This window comes from Myotis myotis, unplaced genomic scaffold (genome assembly GCF_014108235.1).
Source record: "Myotis myotis isolate mMyoMyo1 unplaced genomic scaffold, mMyoMyo1.p scaffold_m19_p_11, whole genome shotgun sequence".
Taxonomy (NCBI): domain Eukaryota; kingdom Metazoa; phylum Chordata; class Mammalia; order Chiroptera; family Vespertilionidae; genus Myotis; species Myotis myotis.
In genome coordinates, this window is record NW_023416315.1 from 10270591 (window position 1) to 10295722 (window position 25132).

The following is a 25132-nucleotide window of genomic DNA, read 5'->3' on the forward strand; positions in this document are numbered from 1 at the left end:
CTCAAACCCACAAGTCATAGTGAGAAGAAAGCAACAAATGCTTTGGCACACAATCCAGGATGCCCCCCTCTCCCAACAACAGCAACAAAAAAGAAAGAAAAGAAACGAAAAAAGAACCCTGTCCAGACAAAGTAAAAGCAAATAGTGAGCCTCACAGAACGGCTTCAACAATGGCACCCACTCCATAGGTGACAACAGACGGGAAAGATGGGAGAAATCAGCTTCCCAGGTTTCCAGTAAGTACAAACGTAAAACTTTGTAACACAACTTGACACGCAGAGAAGAGCAGACTGAAGATCGCATTGGCAATGACTTTGGTTAATAGGTTTCAGAGTGAATCAGCACTTAGAACCTGAAAGGACGCAATCCTTCCTCCAGGTGGCAGGCTTGTATTCGCTTTGAACAGATCAAAGTTTTTGTTGTTGGTATTTCTTGTTTGTGTGTGTGTGTTTTTTCGTTGTTTTTTTTTGGTTTAGTTTTGTTTTTCTTTTTCCTTAAAATGTGTTCACATTTTCATACTATACAGAAAAAAGTATGTGGTTATTTGGTTCGCTTTTAGTCCATTAAAAAACTGGCTGTGGGGAGACAGGTGGGGGAGGGAACTAGCCTACCACACACACCTGCAGTGTGATGCATTCCGTGTTTAAAAATTTTCAAAAACAAATTCTTTTCCTTTTTTTTTTTTTTTTTTGAAAACCAATGGACATGTATAAACCACTCCGTCCACTTGGTAGGTTTCTTAGTCTTTTACCGATAAGGAGGATGACGAGGGCTATTTTGAAATTTTATTTTTAACTTATTATGCATTTGTTTGTTTGTTTCGTTGTCTATTGGTGGAGTCCCAAGGATGGAGCTTAGTTTCTGCGGAGTTTGCCTCTGATTCTGGCGGGCGTCCCTTTAGGAGTTTTCTTCCAGAGAGTCTGTTAAGGGCTCCAGGGGGACAGCCGTGGCGGGCTCGTGCTGTTTTAAGCGTTTAATTGTGTTCTTCAGGGCTTGCCTCTTATTGCAGAACCAAACTCTAACTACCTCCCGGTCATAGTTCAGCTTCTCGGCAATTTCGGTCATTTCCTGCCCGGAGGGGTGTGTGTTCTTCTCAAAGTGGGCATTGAGGATCTCAAGGGCCTGGGGGGTGAAGGAGGTGCGCCGCTTGCGCTTTTTGGACGGTTCACTCCCGATAAACTCGGTCAGGTTCTGCATACCTGCTCGATGGCGGGCCTCAGCCTCAGCCATCCACCGCTCAAGCACCGGCTTGATCTTCTGGGCACTTTTAGGGGTGATGTCCAGCTTTTCAAACCTGGCAGGATACAAAAGGCCAGGGTTCAGTTTGGCTGTCAGACTGCTAGCTATAGTGTTCTCTTGGGCTTCCTGTGGTAGGAAAAAGTGGCTTCTCAGGATGGTGTGTCTGGGGGGAGAATTGAGAAAGAACAGTCTTAAACTGAGTCCTCTGCCAGGGTGGGCCTCCTGCCTGCCTGCCTGACTGACTGGCAGAGCGAATTCACTCCAGATTCTCAGCCAGCTGCAAGGTAGCTGTGCCCGCTCAAGCCAGCACCCGCCCTCCCGCATGCCTCATGCCAGTGCATGCAGCCCACACGCGCGGACACAGACCAGGGCGGGGGAGGTGGAGACAGCGCGACGCATGAGCCTTCACAATAGAAACGAAACAACTCCTAGAACTTTTTCCGGTAAACTTTCGAGATACAAGCTTTTATTTTATTTTTTAATTAAATTAATTAATTAATTAATTTTTAAATATATACTTTATTGATTTTTTACAGAGAGGAAGGGAGAGGGATAGAGAGTTAGAAACACCGATGAGAGAGAGACATCGATCAGCTGCCTCCTGCACACCCCCCACTGGGTATGTGTCCGCAACCAAGGTACATGCCCTTGACCGGAATCGAACCTGGGACCCTTGAGTCCGCAGGCCAACGTTCTGTCCACTGAGACAAACCGGTTAGGGCACAAGCTTTTATTTTAATCACACCACACCATTCCTCCAATCTTCAGAATTCTAAGGTAGAAATTAACACCAGAAAGTGACATCCAAGACAACAGCTCTCATATTCTTTCATTGAAAAGGACCCTTTTTATGTTTTCCTTAATTCCCCCATTCATTGGTCTATAGAAATATCTCTTATAACAGTTAGTGGTGGCAAATAGGACAAGTTTCTTGTACAACTCTCTTTTCATCTCTGTGTCTCATTGCAATCTTTCTCTCTCCCCTTTCTCTCACTCTGTCTCTGTCTTCCACCCCAACCCTCTGGTAACAAACAATTTTCACCTGATGTATGTCGACAACATGTTCCCTTTTCAGGTCAGACATGTCCTGTTGCTACTTTACTGCTGGACTCAAACGGCTGGACGCACTGTAATTACTATGAACGCCCATCCCCGGATGTGCTCCGGCTACCTTGTGCCTTCCAAACCCTGCCCAGCATCAGTGTACTTTTGCACCAGGGCATCAAGCTGTGTTTAGTGTGTGATATCTGCAACCTGTACTTGAATGATATTATTTTCTGTAAATGAGGGAGGCCTTCTGTACATCAATTGCCATCAGCAATTCTTTGCTACGCTGACTAAAAACAATATGAAGCATCTTGGACAAAATTATGTAGAGTGCTTTAACATCTCGGTATAAAAGTTATACTCATTTTCAATGAAATAGAAAAACATACAGTTCTTCTTGTTTGTTTGTTTATTCTAAATCCAAATTCATGACCCTCTGATCTGACAACTTCAGGCACACAGAATTCTCCTCTCTCTTTTAAAGTTCAGGGCTGTTGGAAAACAGCCGTCTGATGGCGGAGTGCATCTTATTACAATAGTCTGTTTTCATAGAGCCAAAATGAACCTGCTTTCGTCAGTCAGAGAATGTTTTGTAAGGAATCTTGCAAAAGGACACAAAAGGATAAGCTTCCTTTATGTGCCATGATCGTATTTTTGGAGCTGCATTTTAGATATCTTATGTTGTGATAAATAGAGCAAGTAGTATGAAATTTTAATGCAATTCTTATAGCATTCACTTCCAAGCATAGTTCAAGGAGTTATTTGTTTATTTTATAAAAATAAAATACAACTTCAAGTCCTGGTCAGAGAGGGAGGAAGTACATTTTGCTTTCAATAAAAATGAATTTCATGTCATTTAGTGAGCTCATCCCTTGTGGCAAGCTTCCCCAGCACTCTCATTGTCCTGTTAATTGCCACATCACTCATTTTCCCGTCATTCCCTAGAAAAGTCCTAAAGCTCAAACTCTTTACAGCGCCATGGCACGGGGAGGAAGCCTATGAGAGGGCTGTCCCGTCATATTGGTGGTGTTTTTTCCTCTGTGTCTCTAATTAGGAGGAGCTTATCAAAACAGCACCTGGGAGTCCCTGCAGCAAAGAAGGGAGAAGTGACACCTGGGCGTGCAGATTCCTTTCACCTTTAAATGAACTCGAATTGTTTCTATGTCAGATTTTGGTTTCTTTTAAGACTTTCATTCTTTTCTTTTTTTTTCATGGTAGTGAGCTCATAAAATCATCTCACTGAAATACCAGAAGCTACAGAAAGGCCAAAAAGTCAAGGCATCGACATATTCTTTTATACAATGAATTCCCAGGTCTCTGATCATTTCAGCCACAGCTTTTTGGCCTCCCCCGGGGAAGACTTTAGACATCAACATATTTGATTGGGAATGCCCAAGAATCACTCCCTATGGCAGTGAAAACATTAGATAGCACTTAAACCTATAAAAGGAAATCAGATTTTAGGGCTAAACCTAAGCCAAAGAGGACCTTAGTAACAATAGCAAATTGGCAACAACTTAAAAACCTGTGGCTGCCTTTATCGCAAGGCTGTCAAGATGAACCAAAATGAATGTTTCCCAACAGGGAGCAGCAGTATTCGTATCACTGATGCTGCTTGTTAGTGTTGAGGCTCCTGTACATATTGTTTGGAATAACATATACAAGCCTTGAAACAAATTTCCCAGCAGCAGTCTCCTTGTGTAGACTGAATAAAGGTTATTTTCTACAGGGAGGTATCTTATAAGAAAAAACAGTAGGGGAGGCCATAGAAGTGAGAGGATCCTATGGAGCTTTTTGTATTTAACAACAATCAATGGGTTTTATGGAAAATCATTGAGCAAAATGTAAGCTGCAAGCTACTACCCCATACTGATGTTATTTATAACCTTAGTCTCAAACTGCAGGAAAAGTACACTTCCGTCCTTTGGGGAATACATTAAAAGTATAAAGAGCAGATAAAAAGGCAGCATTTCATGGATCACCAAGAACAAAATCCACTTAAATGAGTTTAGAGTTGGTTTCTTGGCTGTTCCTGATGGAGGAGGACTCATAAGGCATTGCCCAAGAGGAAAAAGCTCTTCCCGAAGTGCCTTTGTTGCCTCATGCATAAACAGCGGATTAGTGCAACACACACATGCATGCGCGCGGCTGCTTCTGGCAGCTTGACCCAGATCAACTTGAACACAACCAAGGCTGGATTCTGTTCTTTATTTATTTAAATTTTTTTTTGGGGATGGGGGGCGGGGGGTGGGCCAGATGAGGCCAGATTCTCAGTACCCCTTTTTGGAGCCACGTAAAGCAGGTGCTTCTTTTTTTAAAAATGTGCTTTTAAACTGGTATCTGGGAAGGAGAGGTAAAAGCTCCTTCAAGGTCCCAAGGTGGTTCAATTGCTTTACGGTGAGTTTTCTTGGGAAATCCTGGCAGCCATCCCTTCACAGAAAATGGTGGGGGCATGAGCACCCACCGGGACTGGCAGCTTTCCATTTGCACTGACACCCACCTGCAGCCTGGAGGAGGCTGGGGTAGGGTATTTCCCAGGAGGCCGCCTTGGAGGTTCTCTGAGTTGACAGGAGTTACCAAGCCAGGGCCCGCAAGTCTGCGTCAGCACCTTCATTCCCATCGCTACCACCCATTTCATCACGGAGCCGCCCCACACTTTGTTCCCACCCTGGACCCCTCCGGCTTTGCCCACCCGAAGAAGAAAAGCCAAGCTGCAAGGGCAGAGGAGGCCCAGGCCGGCGGGAGAGGCGGAGCATGCAGGCGCGGGTTACCTGCAGATGGCTGACTGGCTGTACGCGGGGCCCTCTGTGGCACTGAGGGCCTGTCCCACCTGAGTCTGCGTCAGGCCCAGGGACAGGCGCCGGATTTTAAAAGCTTTGGCAAATTCTCGGATCTCCTCCAGATTAACCCCATCCACCTCACCCGCTGCCGTTTGGGGATCTGTAGAGATGTTTTTAAAAACAGGATCAATATGTCAGCATATATCCGAGTCACATCTGTTTCTTATGGTTTATGGGAAAATGGTCCTCTTTCAAGCAGAGCAGTGGGGAAAGCAACATGGCATGATGTTTCCTTGGTCTCCCAGGTGAGGCACCCAAGCCCCCATCCTCAGCACCTCCTCAAGTTATCCTTCAAGATATTCCTATCCCAGATAAAACCAAAGGCTGCTCACACCGCCACTTCCACAGTACAAGAGCGTCTTCCTTAGGGCTTAACAAAGAGCCAGGGCAGGAAGGCACTGCTATGGGGGAGGCAACATAACTATGTCCAAATATTGTGCAAAAATATAAGATGGGCAAGGTTTCAATGTGAACTGCCTTGATTGGTATTTTGAGTGCTAAAAAGTGCCCTTGGAAGAAAATAGTATTTTGTATTTTTCCTTCACTTGGTCACCAATGTAGCCAGGCTAATAGATGGCAAAATTGCCTAATTTCTCATGTTCACATTAACCCTTCGAAAGAGCATGCTTATGATGAAGCTGTGAGGATAATATATCCTCTCGCCACCAAGCAGTTTATGGGCCCTGCTGCCTTTGTCCCTGGAAAGGGCACATAATAAAAATACCTACGGCGGGCAGTCTCCTTCGGTGCCAGATAACTCGGTCAATTAAGGACTTACCAAGGGAAATGACACAACAGCTGGAGAATGAAACTCCCCTCCCCTGGCGACTGATCCCTGGATAAATGAAAGCACACACCAAGCAGGAGACAGCATGGGCTGGGGATGGTGGAAGATTTCAAAGTGGGGCTGGACCCCGCCTGGAGCGAAGCCATTCTCCCTGCCTGCCGATTCCATTGTTCTCCACCTCATTCCTAGGGCGCAGGTGAAAAGTTTTTCTCGTCCTCTCTCTGCACAATAACCCATCCATTTCAATAACTTTGAGTACTTGTCTAAGGATTGTGGTGGACTATAGTATCCTTCTGGGCTCAGGGCTCTAAACACTCTTATCATGAAAAGAAAGAAATATTTGCATCCCCAAGAGCCAATTTTTCTAGGACTGGATTAAATCCCACCAGCACAGCGGCCTGGCGCAGCTTGAAGGGTTTGCTAGGGATTCTGGGAGGTCTCATCCACACACAACAGCCTTGAATCCCTCCTCTAATTTCTTCCTTTAAAAAATCCCTAGAGCAGACTGAGAAACAGCGATCAGGCTATCAATCCCCAGAAGGAAAGTAGTGTGTGTGGGTGGGGGGGGGTAAGGGGAAGAGATCAACGGAAGGACTTGTATACATGTATATAAGCCAAACCAATGGACATGGACAACAGGGGGATGGGAGCATGAGTATGCGGGGCGGGCGGGGGGGGGGGGGGGGGGGGGGGGGGGCGGGAGGGGGAGGTTAGGGGTTAATGGGGGGGATGAGGACACATTTGTAATACCTTAACTAATAATAATAATAATAAAAAAATCCCTAGAGCAGAAGTTAACAACGAGCAACCTTTCAGCAAATAAAACTCAGCTTTTCTGATACTTACACATTTGTTTAATTACTTGCCAACATTTAAACATTGGGAAGTTTCTAAAAAAAAAAAAATAATCTAGATTTTTCATGTTCTTTTGAAACATGAAAAAGAACATGAAGATTTGGCTGCACCAGGGCTACATTTGAACTTGGGAACAAGCAGCTAGCTGGAACCGACTCTGGCTGCCCGCCGCCCCCCCCTTCCTCCTTCTCCTCCTCCTCCTCCTCCTCCTCCTCCTCCTCCTCTCCAAGCCCTTCTCAGACCTGCTGCCTTGCTGAGCCCATTTCGCATTGCCAAGGCGAGATTGGTGCTGGGTGGTGGTGGGGAAGGTGGAAAAGTCTTAGCACAATGGTTCTGGTCCCCAAAAGGCCACAGTATATACACAGAACAGGGGTGCAGTATATCTGTGGTATTAACATTTCATGGGGGAAGGAGGGCAATTAGGATAAAAAAAGTGTAAAATGGTTCCTTATGGGGTTGGGTGTGGGATGGGAGGTTTATAGCAGAATAATCGTGGAAGCACTCTGGTTAGAACAGAGAGGGACACTTGTAAGAAATGGCCCAGTGAAGGAGGGGCCTGGCCTCTCTCCAGGGGAGCAGGCAGAGGGGCTTGTCAGACCTGCAAGCGTGGGCAGTGGAGCTTCAAAACCGAGGGGGAGAGAATGGAAGCCAGAGACTTCCCTTGTGACAGTGTGGCTTGTAGGAAGGTGGTGGACTTGATTTGGCAGGTGTGAGAGTCACCTGGGGTCCAGGGATGTGCATTTTTAACATGTACCACAGGGGGTTCTGATGCAACAGATCCCTGGACGGCACAGACAGAGGCCTTCTCTGTGGCTCTGGCATGACCAAGTCTGGGCATGGCATCTTCCGCATGTCACTGTCTTTTTTGAATCCTTTTGCCACTTTTATTCACCAGGTTCCACTCCACAGAGAACTTGCTCTACCACTTGTGTAAGACTGGTGGGGCCAGAAGGGAAGGGCTCCTGGTCAGGCACCCAGTCCTTGCTCTTCCTCACCCCAACCCCCACTGTATACAGCAAGTGGCAAACATCTGGGTGCCAGTGGGCTGGGGTGAGCAGTGTAGTCTGGAGTTGGGGAGAGAGTTTGTTTCTGAGCAAAGCTAAGTAGCGTGTGTGGGAAGTAAAGTTGTGCTTTCTATTAGGCCCATCTTTAGATCAATGGGAATCAGTTGAGTTCATCAGCTGGTGAAAGGTGGGTCTTGAATCTGGAAGGCTGTCCCTCAGCTACTCCAGACGCAGGGCCTGCACAGCCACCAGATTAGGCCATGCAGTACCAGGCCGGTTTTTGACTTGGGCTGAATTTTATGTAAATCTATTCAACCTTATTTCTCTCTCTTCCCCTGCTGCTTTTATCATTTGTCTCCTTACTAGTTCCTTGAGACCAGGAACTAAATCTCTCTGTGTGTGTGTGTGTGTGTGTGTGATTGTGCAGGTTGCTTTTTGCCAGATCACTGACAATAATCAGAGTTGGAAAGAAAGCTATGGACTCTCACCCCCGGTGCATTGAGCAGTGTTGCTATCGAACTTGACTCTAAGGCTCACAGAGGTGGGCACCTGTCTCACTGAGCCCAGTGGCTTCTGTGAGGCCCCACACAGGCATTTATGACACCAGAGACAGAATTCCTTCTTCCTCCTCTCACACGTTTTCCACTCCTGTCTTTTTCCTGGTTCTACTTAGTATGTAACTGATAAGATAGATTTCCTTGTGAAATTGAAACAGGGTGATGATCTATCGGACAAAGGCCCAGGGAGGAGAAATCAGTCTCACATTGTAAAATTCGTTGATTGCTGGAGATGAGCTGCCTGGCTTTCTTTATATTAGTGCTCTTATCCATAAAGTCAGATGGCAAAATGTCTTATTATAGTTTTGAGCCATAGGTCTCAAGAGCACAAAAGTCTCACCATGCAAAGGGGCCCGCCCTGGAAAGAAGGGGCCCAACCACGGAAAGAAGGGGCCCACCCATGGACAATATTAGTTTTACCCTGATTATCACATGTGTAACTTGTCTTCATACACTGTGAGAGTTCATTAGATGGTGTCTATAAGATGTTTTGAATTAATTAAAAGAGCTGATGCTATCTTTTCTGATTCTAAAGTTTCTGTCTTAAACTTTTGAGGGTTTTTTTCCTGCTGTTTGAATAGTTCCTCTTCCTTAAGGAATAAGGGGGTGGGCAAAAGGCAGTTTAGGATTACAAAAATCCAAGAATAAACTCTTGTGTTTTGCATACGCACAACTGTAGATCTACATTTGCCCACCCCCGTATGCTTTTCTGATTGAGCAGGGAAAGGAAAATAAAAAAAAAATGAGGCCTTGTAAGTGGAAGCCCTCCCGGAATGTCACCTCAGCTCTCAAATTAGCTCAGAGGTTGACATTCCACCCTGAGATGTGTCAATCTGGCTTTCTGTCATTCATTCTCCTGGCTCTGGGAGGTTGTATCAGTTTTAAGGATGAATCTGAGGCCGTATTAATGGGACCTCAGAGGGAGCCCTCAGATCGTGCACAGGGTGGATTCAGCACTGAAGAGGAAGTGGCACCTTTTATAGAAGTTTGCTCCAGATGAAGTCAGCCCAATATATTAATTACAGGGCCAGAAAGACTAGCAGTGACTGCCAGGGTCCACCCTGAATCTTTCCCTTGTTAGAGGAGCCAGAAGATCGACCTATATGGGGTCTAACTGACTTGGAGATTTAGAATAAACTGGCATTGAAAATTGGCAGTGACTTGTAATATACTGATGATGTTTCTCAAACTAATCTGGAATGCACAGGCTAAAAAGTAAAAAGATTTTTATGGGCGCTAAATGCAAATGGTGTGAAAACAAACCCGCTCTGTAGAATCTGGGTGTATGGTCACTGGGCCAATACTGAACTGAGTGCTCAGGACAGATGTTTTGTTTAGTTTTTAAAATCTAACTCCTTCCAACTGTTAGCCTGGGCATCCGTGTAAGGGGTTGTCAAGTGGGCTGTTGAATAATCACCACCTCTCAATATCACCCTTCTATAACCTCTGCTTGTGGGATTCTTATAGAAGAAATATGCATCTTTAAAAAAGCTGCCAAGCATGAATTAACTGCCTTATGTAAACATCCATCTGCTTTTCAGTGCTATTCTCATAGCAAATAATGGACATATTTACCAAATATTTCTGAGAAATAAAAAACCATTTGGTAACATACAACGCAATTTGAGAGAACAGCTTACTTGCAATATGGTGACTTCACTGGTTTGTGGAAAATGATGTGAATTGTGATTATGTGAACCAGGGGTTCCTCTGTGCCACAAGCTGTCGCCATGCATCTTTACATTCACTTTATAGCTTTGGTTTTTCTGGTATTGACTATCAGCCCTTTGTTGTCTATGAATCAAATTTACAGATCAGGGGTTCAAGACAAGTGTACTGAAAAACCAAACCCAGAAAAGAATAAAGAATCCCAAATCCACCTATATTTAAGCAGTACTGTGTAAATCAACCCAACTTGGGACATTTTCCAAGTCAATTGTTTGACTCTCCTAGACTTTCCAAAAGCCCTGCTTATAGAAAGTATATTCACCTCTGACAACTGTAGAGACTGATCAAGGTCTAACATAGGGCAAGCTGTGTAGCTGCTGGGAACAGGTATTGTGCAGATGTCCTAATGAATGTGCATATCTGGTAATCCTGAGCCCAGATGTGGTGTTCTTTGCACATGAAGATCCTGTTATCATTGCTAACACATTAATTCTGCGTTCTTTTGCCTGGAGTGGGGAAGATTTTTGTATGACTTGCCCACTTCAGTTCATCTGGAACAATGACAGGTTGTTGAACCCTTTGAGTATGATATGGGGCAGTCATTAACCAAGGTTTTGACCACAGGTTCAACTATGACCTTGCTTTTTGGAGGAATTTGTCGCTCCATTTACCATCTGAACTCAATTTAAGGATTAATTACTATAGCAAGCCCTTCCATTCTATCTCAGCTTCTAAAACTGAGATAACCATGTACTATATCTTCAGTGTCCCTATACATATGTTGATCATAGCATTCATTTTGCTTTGTTCTCTGTATTTTTTGGTAATCAGTTCCCTGGTGTATAGATAGTGCTCAATAAATGTGTTTATTTTTCTGTTTAGGTTGACTGACCCTTTGTTTTCCCTGTAATTTAACCTACATAACAACTACATCTGAAGTATGGGGTTAGGGCTCCTCACATTAGCCTATGTGCAGATTAGGTGAATTTAATCTTGGACAAAAAGAATTTTAATTGCATATTTCATGCTTGATTATATATTTCATAATATGCAAGATGTCTAGTTTTTCTCTTCAAATTGGCTCAGAGAAAAGCTCTTATGTTTTACTTATAAGGCATGGGCCCAGGCTTTTAAAAAATATTCAAAGATATTCAGGTGATTTGCTATATTTTGTCATTCAAATTTCACTGGATAAGACTCATGTATAAGCATTCTATCTTTTATAGCAGCTCTGGTGTATCGAATATATACAATCCATTGATTTAGACGTCTTGGGTTATCATCCTGGCTTTGTCACCCATTATATTGGTCATACAGGGTGCCAGGGTCTCTCAACTAAGACTGAATCTGGTTCCTCTGACATAAGATGGTCAAAATAGGTTGCACTTTTCAGGTTCTACTTGATGCGAGGTTCAGTATCTAAAAAGGAGGACTTACAATACCTTGTGAGTATTAAAATGAGTAAAATATTTAAAGGTCCTTGAAAATCCTACAAATGAAAGCTGAAACAGTAGTTTGAGAAATCACTCCATGTACTATTACTCATCAGAATATACTGCATGTGCTATTCATTCTGTAGTCGGGTTTTGAGACATAAGGGAATTAACTAAGTAACATGCTCAAAATATGTAGCAACTGTAAGTCCAGCGATGGCTCTAGCCCATCAGCTTCCCCGACATGCCACTGGAGGCAGCTCATTGTGCACACACAGCTACCCACCCTCAGGCACGCTCTCTTTTATTTCCTCTGCCACCTACAAATAGAATGGCAGGAGACTTCAAACACACAGAAAAGCATTTTGACCTGTGGGCTCAGTGCCTGCTGTTGGTTATTTCATTTCTGAGCTATATGGCTCATGCCCTGCAAGCTGATCAGTTCCTCCCTTCTGAAGTGGCAGGACTGACTCAGCACATCAGAAAGCACTTGAAATGGAAACCAGTCCCTACAGGTACTTATGGAGGGGGTGTGCTTCGCAGGCCTGCATCCCAAAGGAACCATCTGGCCCACAGCATGGACTCCATACAAATATTGGCTTAGCAGGGCCAGAAATTCCTCTTCGAGGTTGAGCTAATAAAAAAGAGAGAGGAAGGTAGAGTACGAGAAAGAGAGAGAGAGAGAGAGAGAGAGAGAGAGAGAGAGAGAGAGAGAGAGAGAAGAGAACAGAAGAGAGAGGAGAGGAGAGCATTGCAAACAGGCAACAAGGAGGCCATTATGACTTAACTGAGCCAGAAAGGATACTTACTGCTGACTAACTGGCCCACGCTCAAAGCTGAAGAAGAGGAGGACGAGGAGGAGGAGGAAGAAGCCTGCCGGACAGGGCTTTGAGACATGGATGCTTGGCTGTGAGCCAGGTGCAGAAGATTGCCTTGGGAGGCTGCTTGACCCACTGACGTCTGGGAGGGTTGGTGGAGCTACACGGGAAGATGTAAGAAACACACAAATGAATGAAAAATCAGGAGGAAAATGCTAGGGACCAGAAGTTTCATCTGTGGTTGAATCATTTTATTTCCAAGAACATGTACTTCTTAGGAAGAGCGAACATTCTCCTAGACAGCAGGCAGGATTTTTTTGGGTATGTAATATGTTGCTGCTTGCTTGACAGGCATTTTATTAGTAATTCTAAATATATTATTAATTCCCTACTTGGCTCACTGGAGCACCCAATTTTCTACATTTCTTGAACACCGTGTATAGCTTTCTGCCTGTTCAAACAATTACAGCACATTTGACCGGCTTTGTAAGTACATGTAGATGAACTATAATGCTTACAATCAACTTGGAATGCAAAACTCAGTTATAAAGGTCCGGCTGTGTCCAGCCAGTTGTCTTAGGTAACTGGTGTTTTTAGGCAATTCCCAATTTAATAAGGCTGACCGAATATGAGAACTTTCTGCTCTCCCAGACCAAGGAGTCTGGGTGTATTACTGTGGAGCCAGGAAAAAGGCTCTCTAATATCTGATAGAAAATTAAGAGAGAAATTGGGGCAGTCAGGACAAAAATATCTATAAACATTTGTAGATCTCACTGGTCACTTTCCTACTCTCCGCCAGCACTCCATTTAGGACTTGCATGCACTCTCTCATTTAATTCTCATGTCAGCCTGAAATTTTTTTGGTAATCCTCACCTGAGGATATTTTTTTCCATTGATTTTTAAGAGAGAGTGGAAGGGAGGGAGGGAGGGAGGGAGAGAGAGAGAGAGAGAGAGAGAGAGAGAGAGAGAGAGAGAGAGAAACATCAGTGTGAGAGAGACATATGGGTCAGTTGCCTCTCACACTCGTCCTGACCAGAACCAGGGATTGAACCTGCTGCCCTTCAGTGTGCAGGCCGACACTCTAGCCACTGAGAAACACCGGCCAGGGTGTGGGTTATTGTTTTGACTGCTTTTTTTTTTATATAAACAAGAAGCTGAGGCACTGAGAGGTTAGAGGTGTTGTAGGTACATCCGGTAGGTGTGGAGGAGCTGGTGCCTGGATGATCTCTGACCCTAAGCTCAAGCTCTTAGTCACAAGTAAGAATTTACTTGATTTTAAAAATTCTGTGTGACTTAAGGAACTCTATTTTTATGTCCATTTATTCATGACTCCTTCACAGGTTATCAAAGGACTGTTGTTCTGAGAGGTGAGAAGAGCTCCGCTGAGCAGAGGAAGGAGAAAGGGAGGGGAAGTGAGTGCGGGTGCCAGGAACACTTAAGGCGGGGAAGCATCTCTTTTGATCCGAGTCTTGCCCTCCTAGAAAGCTGGCACAGAGGGCAGCCCAGGACCCTGAGCAGGTGCAGGAGAAGCCTCAGCAGGGGCCATCTGCCACCTTTGTTAACTGGACACAGTGCTTTTTGGCTTACAAAGTGCTTTCATAGCCATCATCACACTCACAGGGGGGTAGGAAGGGTTTTAGGACAGGAAGTCAGCCTGGGAGTAGAATCAGATCAGGCCCTGAACTATGATGTGTGAGCCACCTTCTCAGGATGTGAGAGCCTGAAATGTTACAATGCCACATTTGCCATTGCTTTCCCAATGTGTGTGTGTGTGTTTGTGTGTGTGTGTGTGTGTGTGTGTGTGTCTGTGTTCATTTCTTTCACTGAACTTTATTGAGATATAATTTACACATAATAAAATACAATCCGTTTCAAGCATACAGTTTGATGAATTTGTCAAAAATATACACCTGTGGAACCACCATCATAAGCAAGATATAGAACCTCCCCATTATTCCACAAAATTCCCCAGTTCCCTTTGCAATCAGTTTTCCCTGAACTCCCAGCCCCAGACAACCACTGCTCTGCTTTCTGCCTATGGACTTGTTTGACATGAATCTGGAAGTGGAGTAACTCAGGATGTGCTTTTCTGTGTACCTGGCTTCCTTTGCTCGGATACTATTTTTGAGATCCATCCATTTTGTTGCATGTATCAGTAGTCATTCCTTTTTTATTGCTGAATGGTATAGATAGCATCTATCTATATCTAAATCTATGATATAAATTGTTTACCCCATTCATCAGTCGAGGCACATTTGGGTTATTTCTAGTTTGGAGCTTTCATGAATGAAGCTGTTATGAACAAGCCTTTGTGTGTCCTGTGTTTTCACTTCTCTTATGTAAACACCTAGGAGTGGAATTGTGGTGAGCACTGGATCATACTGTAAATGCATATTTAACTTTTAAAAAACTACCAAGCCAATATCCAAAGTGATTGTGGCATTTCATATTCTCACCAGCAATGTATGAAAATTCTAGTTGCTTCACACCATTGCCAACACTTGGAAATATCAGTTTTTTTAAAAAAAATATATTTTATTGATTTTTTACAGAGAGGAAGGGAGAGAGATAGAGAGTTAGAAACATCGATGAGAGAGAAACATCGATCAGCTGCCTCCTGCACATCCCCCACTGGGGATATGCCCGCAACCCAGGTACATGCCCTTGACCGGAATCGAACCCGGGACCCTTCAGTCCGCAGGCCGACGCTCTATCCACTGAGCCAAACCGGTTTTCGGCAGAAATATCAGTTTTTTAATTCCCTAAAGTGTTTTGAACCACCAATTAACATTTTGCCTTCAGACAATTGTTAGTAAGGTGCTACGTTGGAAATGTGGTTCCCCATGATAATGCTTTTGCTCCCTGGAATCACACCATATTCCTGTGCGGCAGATGTGCCTCGCATGATTACGAGACTTAACCGACTGCTCTAAGACCACGTGGTCTGCTGAATGTTAGAATCTAGGTTCCTACTGTAGTTCAGGGCTCCATGATGCCATCCTGTCCCCTACAGAATTGCCAGCAGTTACATTTCAAGTGAACATCCTTATCGTTACAAGACTGTGCTAAGTGGAGGCTACATTGTAAACTAAAGGTAGTTATAATCATCATGGAATCCAAATTAATATGCATCAAGCATCTGCCTAAAGTAATTAGCCAATCTGCTGAGCATATAATCAACAATTATATCCAGCAAATTTTGTTCTAGGGACACACATTAAAGATTAAATCTATTTTAATTTGTTCAATAAAATGTGATGGATGTTTGCATGTCAGTCTTGCCCCTCTAACCTATTGAGTTGTCCTTCTAAATATTGTTATGAGACAAAAGCTTTTTACAGTTTTGAGTTTCTGAATCATGAGATAGTCTTCAGTGTTACCGCTTCATCAATATTTTATTGGACTTGGGTGTGGTAAAGTACCATCAAGGAACTAGATGAGACAATAATCAATTTAAATTTTCTTCCTCAGAACAACTCAGTAAAGAAAAAATGACAAGGCTGCAGTCTCACTTAGAAGTCACTAAAGCAAGCGAGGGTTTATGCATTTAGCTACGCAGGAGGAGGAATTTGAAAGGAAAATAAAATAGTTCTTTTAAGAGCTTGTTCTATGTCTACATAGTTAAAGAGAAAGATGAATCTAAGATATCCAAAAATATAAGGAAGATATATTTCTTCCAAAGGAAGTAAATCTATTTGTAAGGACTCTGGGGGTCCTGCTTACCTTCTGGAGTTCAACCAGGCACTTCAGAAAAACCAATAAAAATTAGAAAAGTTTCTTACTTGTCAGGAATCAAGATTATATAAACAGTATCATCTAATGGAGCCCATCTATCTTCTTCCAATTGCCAGGATAGACATGTATTTGTTAATTCCAAAATCACTTGTGAGCCCAGATAGACTAGCTTATTGTGCATATCAAAACCATCTCAGAGATTGACTTCTCTTTCATAACTTCTTCCCTCAAAAAAAGAGGATATTAGAGGTAACATTTCTGTTACCTCCCATGCCTAAAGCTGCAATTCTTTCAGGTAAACTCTATAAATAGTCCCATCTTTGATATGCTTGGTGTAAATATTTTAGTGCATTAATCTTTAGAAAAATATTTCTGAAGATTAATGCACTAAAATACTTATATTGAATCACAGAGGTTTTTTTTCCCATCAAGTAGCTTAAAACTGAGATTGAAGCTACTTCATGAAATATCAACGCTGGGATTCAATATAAGTATTTAATATAATTTAAATAAGCAGCATTAGAAAAATGTTATTTTGTTAGATTTAATTATGTTGGGTTTTCAGACACTGACACTGTGAAAATCATATGTACTTGTATGGATGATTATTGGCAAAAGAAATAGGTGTATAAATACCTAAAACATAACTGGCCACAAAAATTGAAATAGATTACCAAAAGAAAATGCAGGAGTGAGGGAATTACTAGAAGCACAAAGGCTCCTTCTCTTTCTTGGAGGGAAAAGGGAAACTTAGCTTCTATAAAGGTAGATGTTTCATTCTAATGCCTTCATCTTGAGAGGCCACCTCTATGGACACCATTTATTAGATGCTTCCCACGTGCTTTTATATACATTATTTTTAAATCTGGGACCAGCTCTCTTTTATAGGCACTGATAACCACCACAGAAGAGGAAACTGACTTTAAAAGACTACATGGCTTACCTGGTATAAGTACTACACAGCTGGAATAAGTGAGCTTTGAATGTAGGTAAGTCTGATTCAAGAGCCAGCACTCCTTCCACCAGGAGCCTCTCAACTCCTGGTGACCACTGAAGGTGAGTGGTTGTGAGTCAGAGAAAGAGCAGGAAGTCTTAGTTGAGAGGCGTGGGAACAAATGAGGTGTGTTCTAGCTGAGCATGGTGACCTGCACGTTAGAGTTGATAGCACTTGTGTAGATCATGATCTATCAATTTGAACACATTTCATCTGTGTTTTGAAATGTGTAAATGTAAATATTTTTCTAGTTTAGGATTACTTTCTGCAGGTTCCAAAGTATGTAAAATATCGTATTTTAAACACGATACTCTTAGGTGGCTAGAATGTTATCTAAAAATGTAATGATTTTGGTGTAGTCTAGGACGCTATAGGAGTTGCCTATAGATTGTTCTTTGATTAGTAACATTAATCCTGGTTACCTGTTGTACCCCAAACTTACTTTTCTGTTTCCTGTTTATATGATCATATTTTCTATTTTTTTAAGATAGCTTCACTAGACTGCCTAAAGGAGCTGGAGTTTATTTATTTATTATTTATTGTTTTATTGCTTAAAGTATTACAAAGAGTATTACATATGTCTCCTTTTTTTTCTGTCCTTAACAATCCCCCGGCCTCCTCTACCCCCCAGTGTCTTAAGTCCATTGGTTATGCTTATATGCATGCATACAAGTCCTTTGGTTGATCTCTTATCCCCCGCCCCTCCCGCCCCTCAACCCTCCCCGGCTTTCCGGATGTAGTTTGACAGTCTGTTCGAGGCAGCTCTGCCTCTTTATCTATTTTTGTTCATAAGTTTATAATGGCCTTTATTATCCATGAGTGAGTGAGATCATGTGGTGATTTTCCTTCATTGACTGGCTTATTTCACTTAGCATAATGCTAGGAGCTGGAGTTTACCTCTGAGTTCCAATAATCACTTTCCTGCCTTTTTTTTTGAACTGTAATTAAGTCAGATATAAATAGGCTGTGTTAGCTGAATTGTGTCCCACTCTAAATTCATATATGTTGAAGTCCTAACCCCCAGTACTTCAGAATGGGACTATATTTGGAGATAGAGTCTTCAAAGAGATAATTAAGTTAAAATGAGGTGATTAGGGTGGAACCTCATCTAATATGACTGGTGTTCTTAGAAGAAGAGGAGACTAGGACACAGACAGGTAGGAAGGAAAGATCATGTGAGGACACAGGGAGAAGATAGCCATTTGCAAGACAAGGGGAAGCCTCAGAAGAAACCACCCCAACTGACACATTGATCTTGAACTTCTAGCCTTCAGAATGGTGAGGCAATGCATGTCTGTTGCTTAAACTGCCTAGTCTGTGGCCCTTTGCACTTTGCTGTGGCAGCCCGAGTTGACTAATGCAGGCTGAAAGGATGGAGAGTCACAAAAAAAGAGGGAAGAGGCAGTTCATGTTAGCCTGGGGCTCAGCATTATCAGAGAGGAGGAGGGAATGGTGTCCATTCCAAACAGGGAATGAATGAGACACAGGGAAGACCAGGATTCAGAGTCTGAAAAGCTTTATACAGGCACATCTTGTTTTATTGTATTTCACTTTATTGTGCTTCAAAGAGACTGTGTTTCTTAAAAAGTGAAGCAAGACCCTCCACCAGCAAAACGGTGACGACTCACTTTATTGTGATACTCGCTTTACCGTGCTGGTCTGGAACTGAATCTGAAATATCTCCGAGACGTGCCTGTACTTCCTGCTGCCATTCTCAGGCTGGCTTCATTGGTTTGTTAGTGTTGGCTGGCACTGCCAGGGTGTTTAATATATTCAACAAAAATAGAATTCAAGTACAAGCACACCCTCAACGCTTTCTTGATTTTCTGTGCCACTGCTCCCCATCTATCTTCCATGTGTAACACAGTATATCCTTAATAATGTTTTAGTTTCTGGAATAAAGCATCTTCTAATTAAATTCATGATCGATATAAAAATAAGTGGTGTGACAAGTGTCTTGGAAAATGGAATAATATGCAGAACGTGGTAGACAAGTTGGAAAAGTAAATGCATATAAGCGGTAAAATTCAAATGGGATTAAATATAGAGAAATTCATTTGGGGAGGACAGAACTCTCCAAATGCTCATATGCAAAAGGAGGGAGGTCTGGCCTTTTCTAAATATGTCAGGGAGCCATAATGAACCACAAGCTAAGACTCCATCGGGGGCAGTGGAGAAAGTGGATATAACCCTGGGAAGTTGAGCAGAGGTGAGAACAAGCAGGACATTGTGACTCGCCCCCCCTCTGCCCCTCCGACCCCCCCACTGGCTGGCATTTTTATGAGTACTCTGTACCTTGTAATAGCTGGAAGAGAAATTAAATCCGTGGTGCTCAAGATTTAGCATTTGGCTGCCTCATCCCAAGAGTGTCTGATGCAGTAGCTCTGGGATGGGTCTCAAGAAGTTGTGTTTCTAACAAGTTCCCAGATGATTTTGGAAGAAGCTTCTCTTAGAAAGAGGGATAAAGAAAATGAATTTATTACATCTAGACCAGGGAAGCCAGAACTCAGATTTAATAAGAACCGTCAATAATTAGGAGGATACAACAAATACCTGGATGTTATTGAGGAGTCATTCTACTGTAGACAGGACAAGAATGCAGGTCTTAGTTTTGCTGAAAAATTTACGGTTGACATCAGGATATCTAACTTGAAAAATTGTGAGGAACATGAGATCTAGGGGAGATTTTAGTTATCTTTGTGGAATATTTGAAAAAGCAAGGAGGGAGTTATCCTTCTGGTGGAGTTTAGGAGACTTACTGGGCCTCCCTTCCAGCTGTCTTCCACAACTTGGAAACAGCTCTTTGACCCAAGCAGGAGGAAGAGCCCCAAATAGAAGGCTCCATTTCAGGCACTTCTTGTCTGCCGGGAAGCAAGTATGGGAGAAGCGAACATGGTCTCAAGAAAGAGAGCTGAAAGCAGAGTGGCTCCCGCCAGGCTGTGAAGATGTGAGGAAGTGAAGTGAGTAGAATAAGAGCAGGATTCAGGGGAGAAGACCAGGCACAGGCAGGGAAGGCCAAGGCAGTCCTCAAACAAGGTTGGGACATGCAACCAGGACTCAGCAGGGACAACCACAAGACGGGAGTCAGATATCAGTGCAGAACAGAAAGCGCGGGATGAAATGTAGTTGAGATGATGAGGTGGAAGGGTGTGGCAAGAGGAGGGCTTTGGTAATTTTAAAAAAGAGATAAATAGAGAAGACAGTGCTTCCCAAACTCCCTGCAGGGGCCAACCTGGAACATAATGGAAAATGACGGAAGACACAGAACCAAAAAGTCACAGGAGGGCCTGAGCTGGGCTGCTCTGGAAGCATGGCTCTGGGATGCTGGTGCCCTGGACGGAGGAACACTACAGTTCGCCAACAATTAAATTGAACACAATAGACTGAGCATCCACCATGGGCTGGATTCAGAACAAGGCTGACCAGTCTGGTCCCTGCTTTTCAGGAGTAGATTCTTAAAGACAGGACAGTTTGATGAACATGAATGGGGTGTGGGAAAAGCAGAGATGAGGGAGCAATGCAGGGAAGCTTCATGAAGGAGGGGTCCTGGACAAAGGGACAGTGGCAGGAGATTGGCAGGCAGAGGACGTGGGTAAGGCATTCCTGGCCAGGGACCCAGAATGTGCAGGGAGCATGTTGTCTGTTGGCTGGCCTTGCCAGGGAGTGACAAGGGGAGACCAGAGAGGTGGATGCTCAGATGTGTGGCTGGAAGGTCAAGGGCTGTTTGCACAGGGGCCACTAATACACATTTCATTCTTCTAGGAGCAGTACCCCTACAGTATTTTAGATCCTTTGTGGTGGAAATGCTTCGTTTATGTCTCATTCTGAGTAGCCCCAAGAGAAACTTCAAACCACTAATTTAAGCAAATGCTGGGAACATAAGTGGATTTTCAAAAATAGATAAAGCAGAATATTTTTGTATTTAGTTGAAAAAAAAAGGATAGATTTGGATAATCATATGGCATTTAGAGAGCTAATTTAAACCACCCTCCTGTCACTTCCTATTAACATAGTTACCTTTTGAAGAAAAATTGAGTGGCTTCATGGATTGCATTCTTCAAGTATAGCTATTGTTATTTAATTTTTGAATAATTTCAATGCTTTGATTTTACAAATTGCAACATGTTTCGTTCCAACTTCTGTTAGGATTTAGTCAACAGAAGAATAAATATATACAAAAATGATGTCCCTGCTATTTATGAAGAAATAATTAATTCATAGTCACAGGATGATCAGGGTAAGCCAGGGGTTCTAGGGCACCGTAACTATGGGGGATTGGAGTTCATCACCATCCATCTTAGCTGAAAAATCCCATGGAGGGAACAAAAAGTTACTTTAGAGCTCCACCAAATATTTTTGAATTAAGTAATTTTTTTTCATTCACAGGAAGATCTTCTCTCTCTTCTCTCTCTCTCTCTCTCTCTCTCTCTCTCTCTCTCTCTCTCTCTCTCTCTCTCTTTCCCCTAGTCCTTTTCTGACTCTTATTTTCTTGTATTGCTCACCAAGGATCTCTGATGTGATACTGGAAGCTATATCCAGGGCTATCAAATCCTGGTGCTATATATTTTTTAAAAAATGTTTGTATTTCAGATGATAAAGTTGCAGGTCATTGAGCTTTCATCATTGAAAAAATCATCATTGAGAGTAGTTTAAAAAAAAAAGAGTCGTTGACCCTTCACTCAGATTTTACTCAGGCTCTCTTAATTAGGGGAGGCAGATATAAAAATTAAATTAAAGATGTAATTACCTCTCATCACTCCAAGTCGTCTGGTCAGAGAGCCCTGTACTTTACTCCATAAAGTGGGACTTCCTTCTGAGTGCAAGTTAAGGATCTCTATGTTCCTGTAATTTATGACTTATCTTATTGTTGGAACTATGCTCTTGTGAGATGAAGCATTTGCCATAAATCACATGAAAAAATAAATTGAGGAACTTCTCTACTGCATGATAGGTAATATTTAAAGAAAAAACTGAAGAACACTAACCTTCCATCTCCAGCTCTGAGCTTTTTACTTTGGGACTCTGAGCATTTTATGATCCTTTATCCTCAGAATCCCAGCTTTTATAAATGGGACTCAGACTTGTGAATCTCCTGTCAATTCATCCAACTTGTTAATTTACTACATGTTCTAAGGCGTTTTAACCACAGATGATGCAAAAAACCCCAACAACAATAGTTATTCCTCTATTTCCACCATTTCCCTGACATTTTTGATCAGGTTCACCACTGGTTCCCTTGATCTTTCTGGAACTAGAATAGACAGCTGGCACAGGCCCTGAACAAACGGGATGGGCCGCTGTGATTTGGAGATTCAGGAAGGTTCAGGTGCCATCTTTGATCTGTGAGCATGTGTCCTCTCAGTGCTCACATACATGCAAGGAGACTCCACTCTCTGGGATGCTGGTTGTAACTGCCATGAGGGGATTTGCAAGGTTCCCCCACTCCCCCCAAGAGGCTACCTGTTTCTTCCCAGTTGCTCGATCTCCAAATCTACAGTGAAGAGGACGGTGGTGGTGGTTACACCAATCGAGGACCAGATGTTCCTGCAGAGGTAACGAGGATTCATTGCAGGGGCCAACAGTGCGGTAGGGAAAGCTCCTGACGTGCATTTGTGCTTACGAGAGAGACTGTGGAAATGGGTTAATGATATCTACTGGGGGCAAAGAGTTGAGGAGTGGCCACAGACCTGCCTCTTATTTGCCATTTCTAGGTTAGGTTCTTCCCCTGGTTAAAAACGTTACTACCTCAAATCTAGAGCTGTAATTTTCTCTAACTGCAATAGTTTATCACCCAAATACCCTCCTTCGAAATTCAAGGTGAAAGTGGGAGCTACTTTGTATTAAATGTTGATGATTTCTAATTACTTCATTACTTTTTGGGGGCAATGTACAGCTTGTCTTTGCTGACAGAAATAGTTTTTAACAGATTGTATGAAAAGAGGTAATCTCTTCATTTACCCCTAGAGATAATTTTGAACATAAGTTTGAACAGAGAGAATTAGGGCTTAACTCCTGGCAGGCCTGGTTTGGTGGTTGAGCATGGAACTATTACCAAGAGGTCACGGTTCAATTCCTGGTCAGGGTACATGCCCAGGGTTCAGACTCCATCTCCAGTGGGGGGTGTGCAGGAGGCAGCCAATCAATGATTCTCTCTCATTCTTGATGTTTCTATCTCTCCCATCCTCTCTGAATTCAATAAAAAATATTTTTAAAAAAGAATTATGGCCCTAACCAGTTTGGCTCAGTGGGTAGAGCGTCAGCCTGTGGACTCAAAGGTCCCAGGTTCGATTCCGGTCAAGGGCATGTACCTTGGTTGCGGGCACATCCCCAGTGGGGAGTGTGCAGGAGGCAGCTGATCGATGTTTCTCTCTCATCGATGTTTCTAACTCTCTATCCCTCTCCCTTCCTCTCTGTAAAAAATCAACAAAATATGTTTTTAAAAAAGAATATGGCTTAAAAAGGAAATGTAAGAGAGAGAGAATCTTGCCTTATTTGGGGAACTATTTAGAAAGTAGAGAATGCAATGGAATCTTCTAAGTGGCAAAAGAAATAAGCCAGCTGAGGGATGGGGGCTGTGGAGGGGATGAAAGTCCTCAATGACTTATTTAGGCAGGGCTGCCCCACTGGCGGAGACAGAGCTGAGGAAGAAGAACGTGCCTGGGAACCTTGGCTCCCCAAGCAGTGACTTAGATTTAGAGTGAAAATTAGGAGGGTTAAGACAGAAGTCGCATCCCTGGGAAGTGCGTTCAGACCTAGCGTGTTTTTCCTTGTGTTGAACCCCTCACTGGAGGAAGTTCCTGTGCTGAACACTCTCATAGATCCCCTTACTACTCCCCCATGGCATTTACTGAAGATCTTAGGTACATATTTGTTGATGAATGCCCATCTCCCTCACTAGACTGTAAACCGCATGAAGGAAGGGCTCATGGTATCGTCTTGTACACCAGCCTAGTTCCCATGTACAGTGCCTGACAAATAGTAGGTGGCCAATAAATATTTATAGTTAAAATGTTCTATATTTATTGGATAAGCAAGTGGATACTTCAAGTATAGCTTCTAAGAGTGCCACCATGAATAGGCTGTTTCCATGGTTGGCTCAGAAGCCAAATGACTGAGGTCTTTGGAAGGACAACTCCACTTTGTTGCCATGAATGATGCATCAATGGTTTCTTATTTCCTCTTCCTTTGTATTTTAATCCCTTGCTAAATCCTTGACGTTATACAGTTTCCCAACCACTCATCAGGCCCTCCCTGCCAGTCTCCATCATTCTCTCCCCCACCTTTGATGTGCACCTTCCAACTGCAAATCTGGGCCTTAGCCGTGCCCACCTCTTGCTGCTTAACTCACCCAGTTACTAGTTTCAAATGTTCCAAACACAGACAACCCAGGCTTTAAGACATTTCAAAAAGAAGTAGAGGAAATTATGCTTCTCCACTGCTGTACCCGATTTCATCTCTGCAGCTTTGACACTGTTGTGCACTCCCTACCTTTTTAAACTCTTGGATGCTACATCACCGTGCTCTAGGCTCCTCTCCCACTTCCCCAGCCACCTCTGCTCTCCCACCCTTCCCCTTTCATTCCTTAAATACTGATGTTTCCAGGTGACTTCTTTGTCTTCCTTCCACACTTGCGCCTAATGATTTCTCTGGTTGTCTTGCTTTCAGCTACAACGTAAGTTTCGTGATTCTCAGATCCTGTCCTGCGCTCTACTACTATTCCAGACCCCAAGTTTCAACTATCTAGTGCCTGCTCTTATGAATTTCTATTGGTATTTTGCTACAGTTTCCTAAATAGTGTGTTTACAATGGATGCTTCACCGCTTCAGTTCAACCTCCATCTGTTACCTGTTTTCTTGAAAAAATAAAACTGAGTGTGCCAACCTTCTCTTAAACACCTCCTATGGACTCCCAGGTCTGCAGGGTAAATCATCGTCACCATCATCATGACTATTTAAGTGCCTGCTGTGTGCTTAGCACTGTTCCAATCATTTCATATACAGCATATTAACTCATTTAATTCTCATACTGCACTGTGAGGTAGGTACTGGTTATCCCCATTTTACAGATGAGGAAACTGGGGCACAAAGATGATGTGTCGTGTGTTCAAGATCGTGCAGAAACTAAGTCCATCCTTTTCAGCTGGACTACGAAGCC

General features: G+C 43.1%; 1 protein-coding gene across 1 annotated transcript in view; it reads right to left on the reverse strand.

The window, feature by feature from the left end:
- Nucleotides 1-454: 454 nt before the first annotated feature.
- Nucleotides 455-25132, reverse strand: part of POU6F2 (POU class 6 homeobox 2) — a 398488-nt gene continuing 373810 nt past the window's right edge. The window contains exons 8-10 of the mRNA XM_036326978.1: nt 12240-12408; nt 5058-5226; nt 455-1402 (exon numbers count right to left, since the gene is read on the reverse strand). Of these exons, the coding sequence (XP_036182871.1) occupies nt 898-1402; nt 5058-5226; nt 12240-12408 (843 nt within the window). The 3' untranslated portion in view covers nt 455-897. The remainder of the gene's footprint in view (nt 1403-5057; nt 5227-12239; nt 12409-25132) is intronic.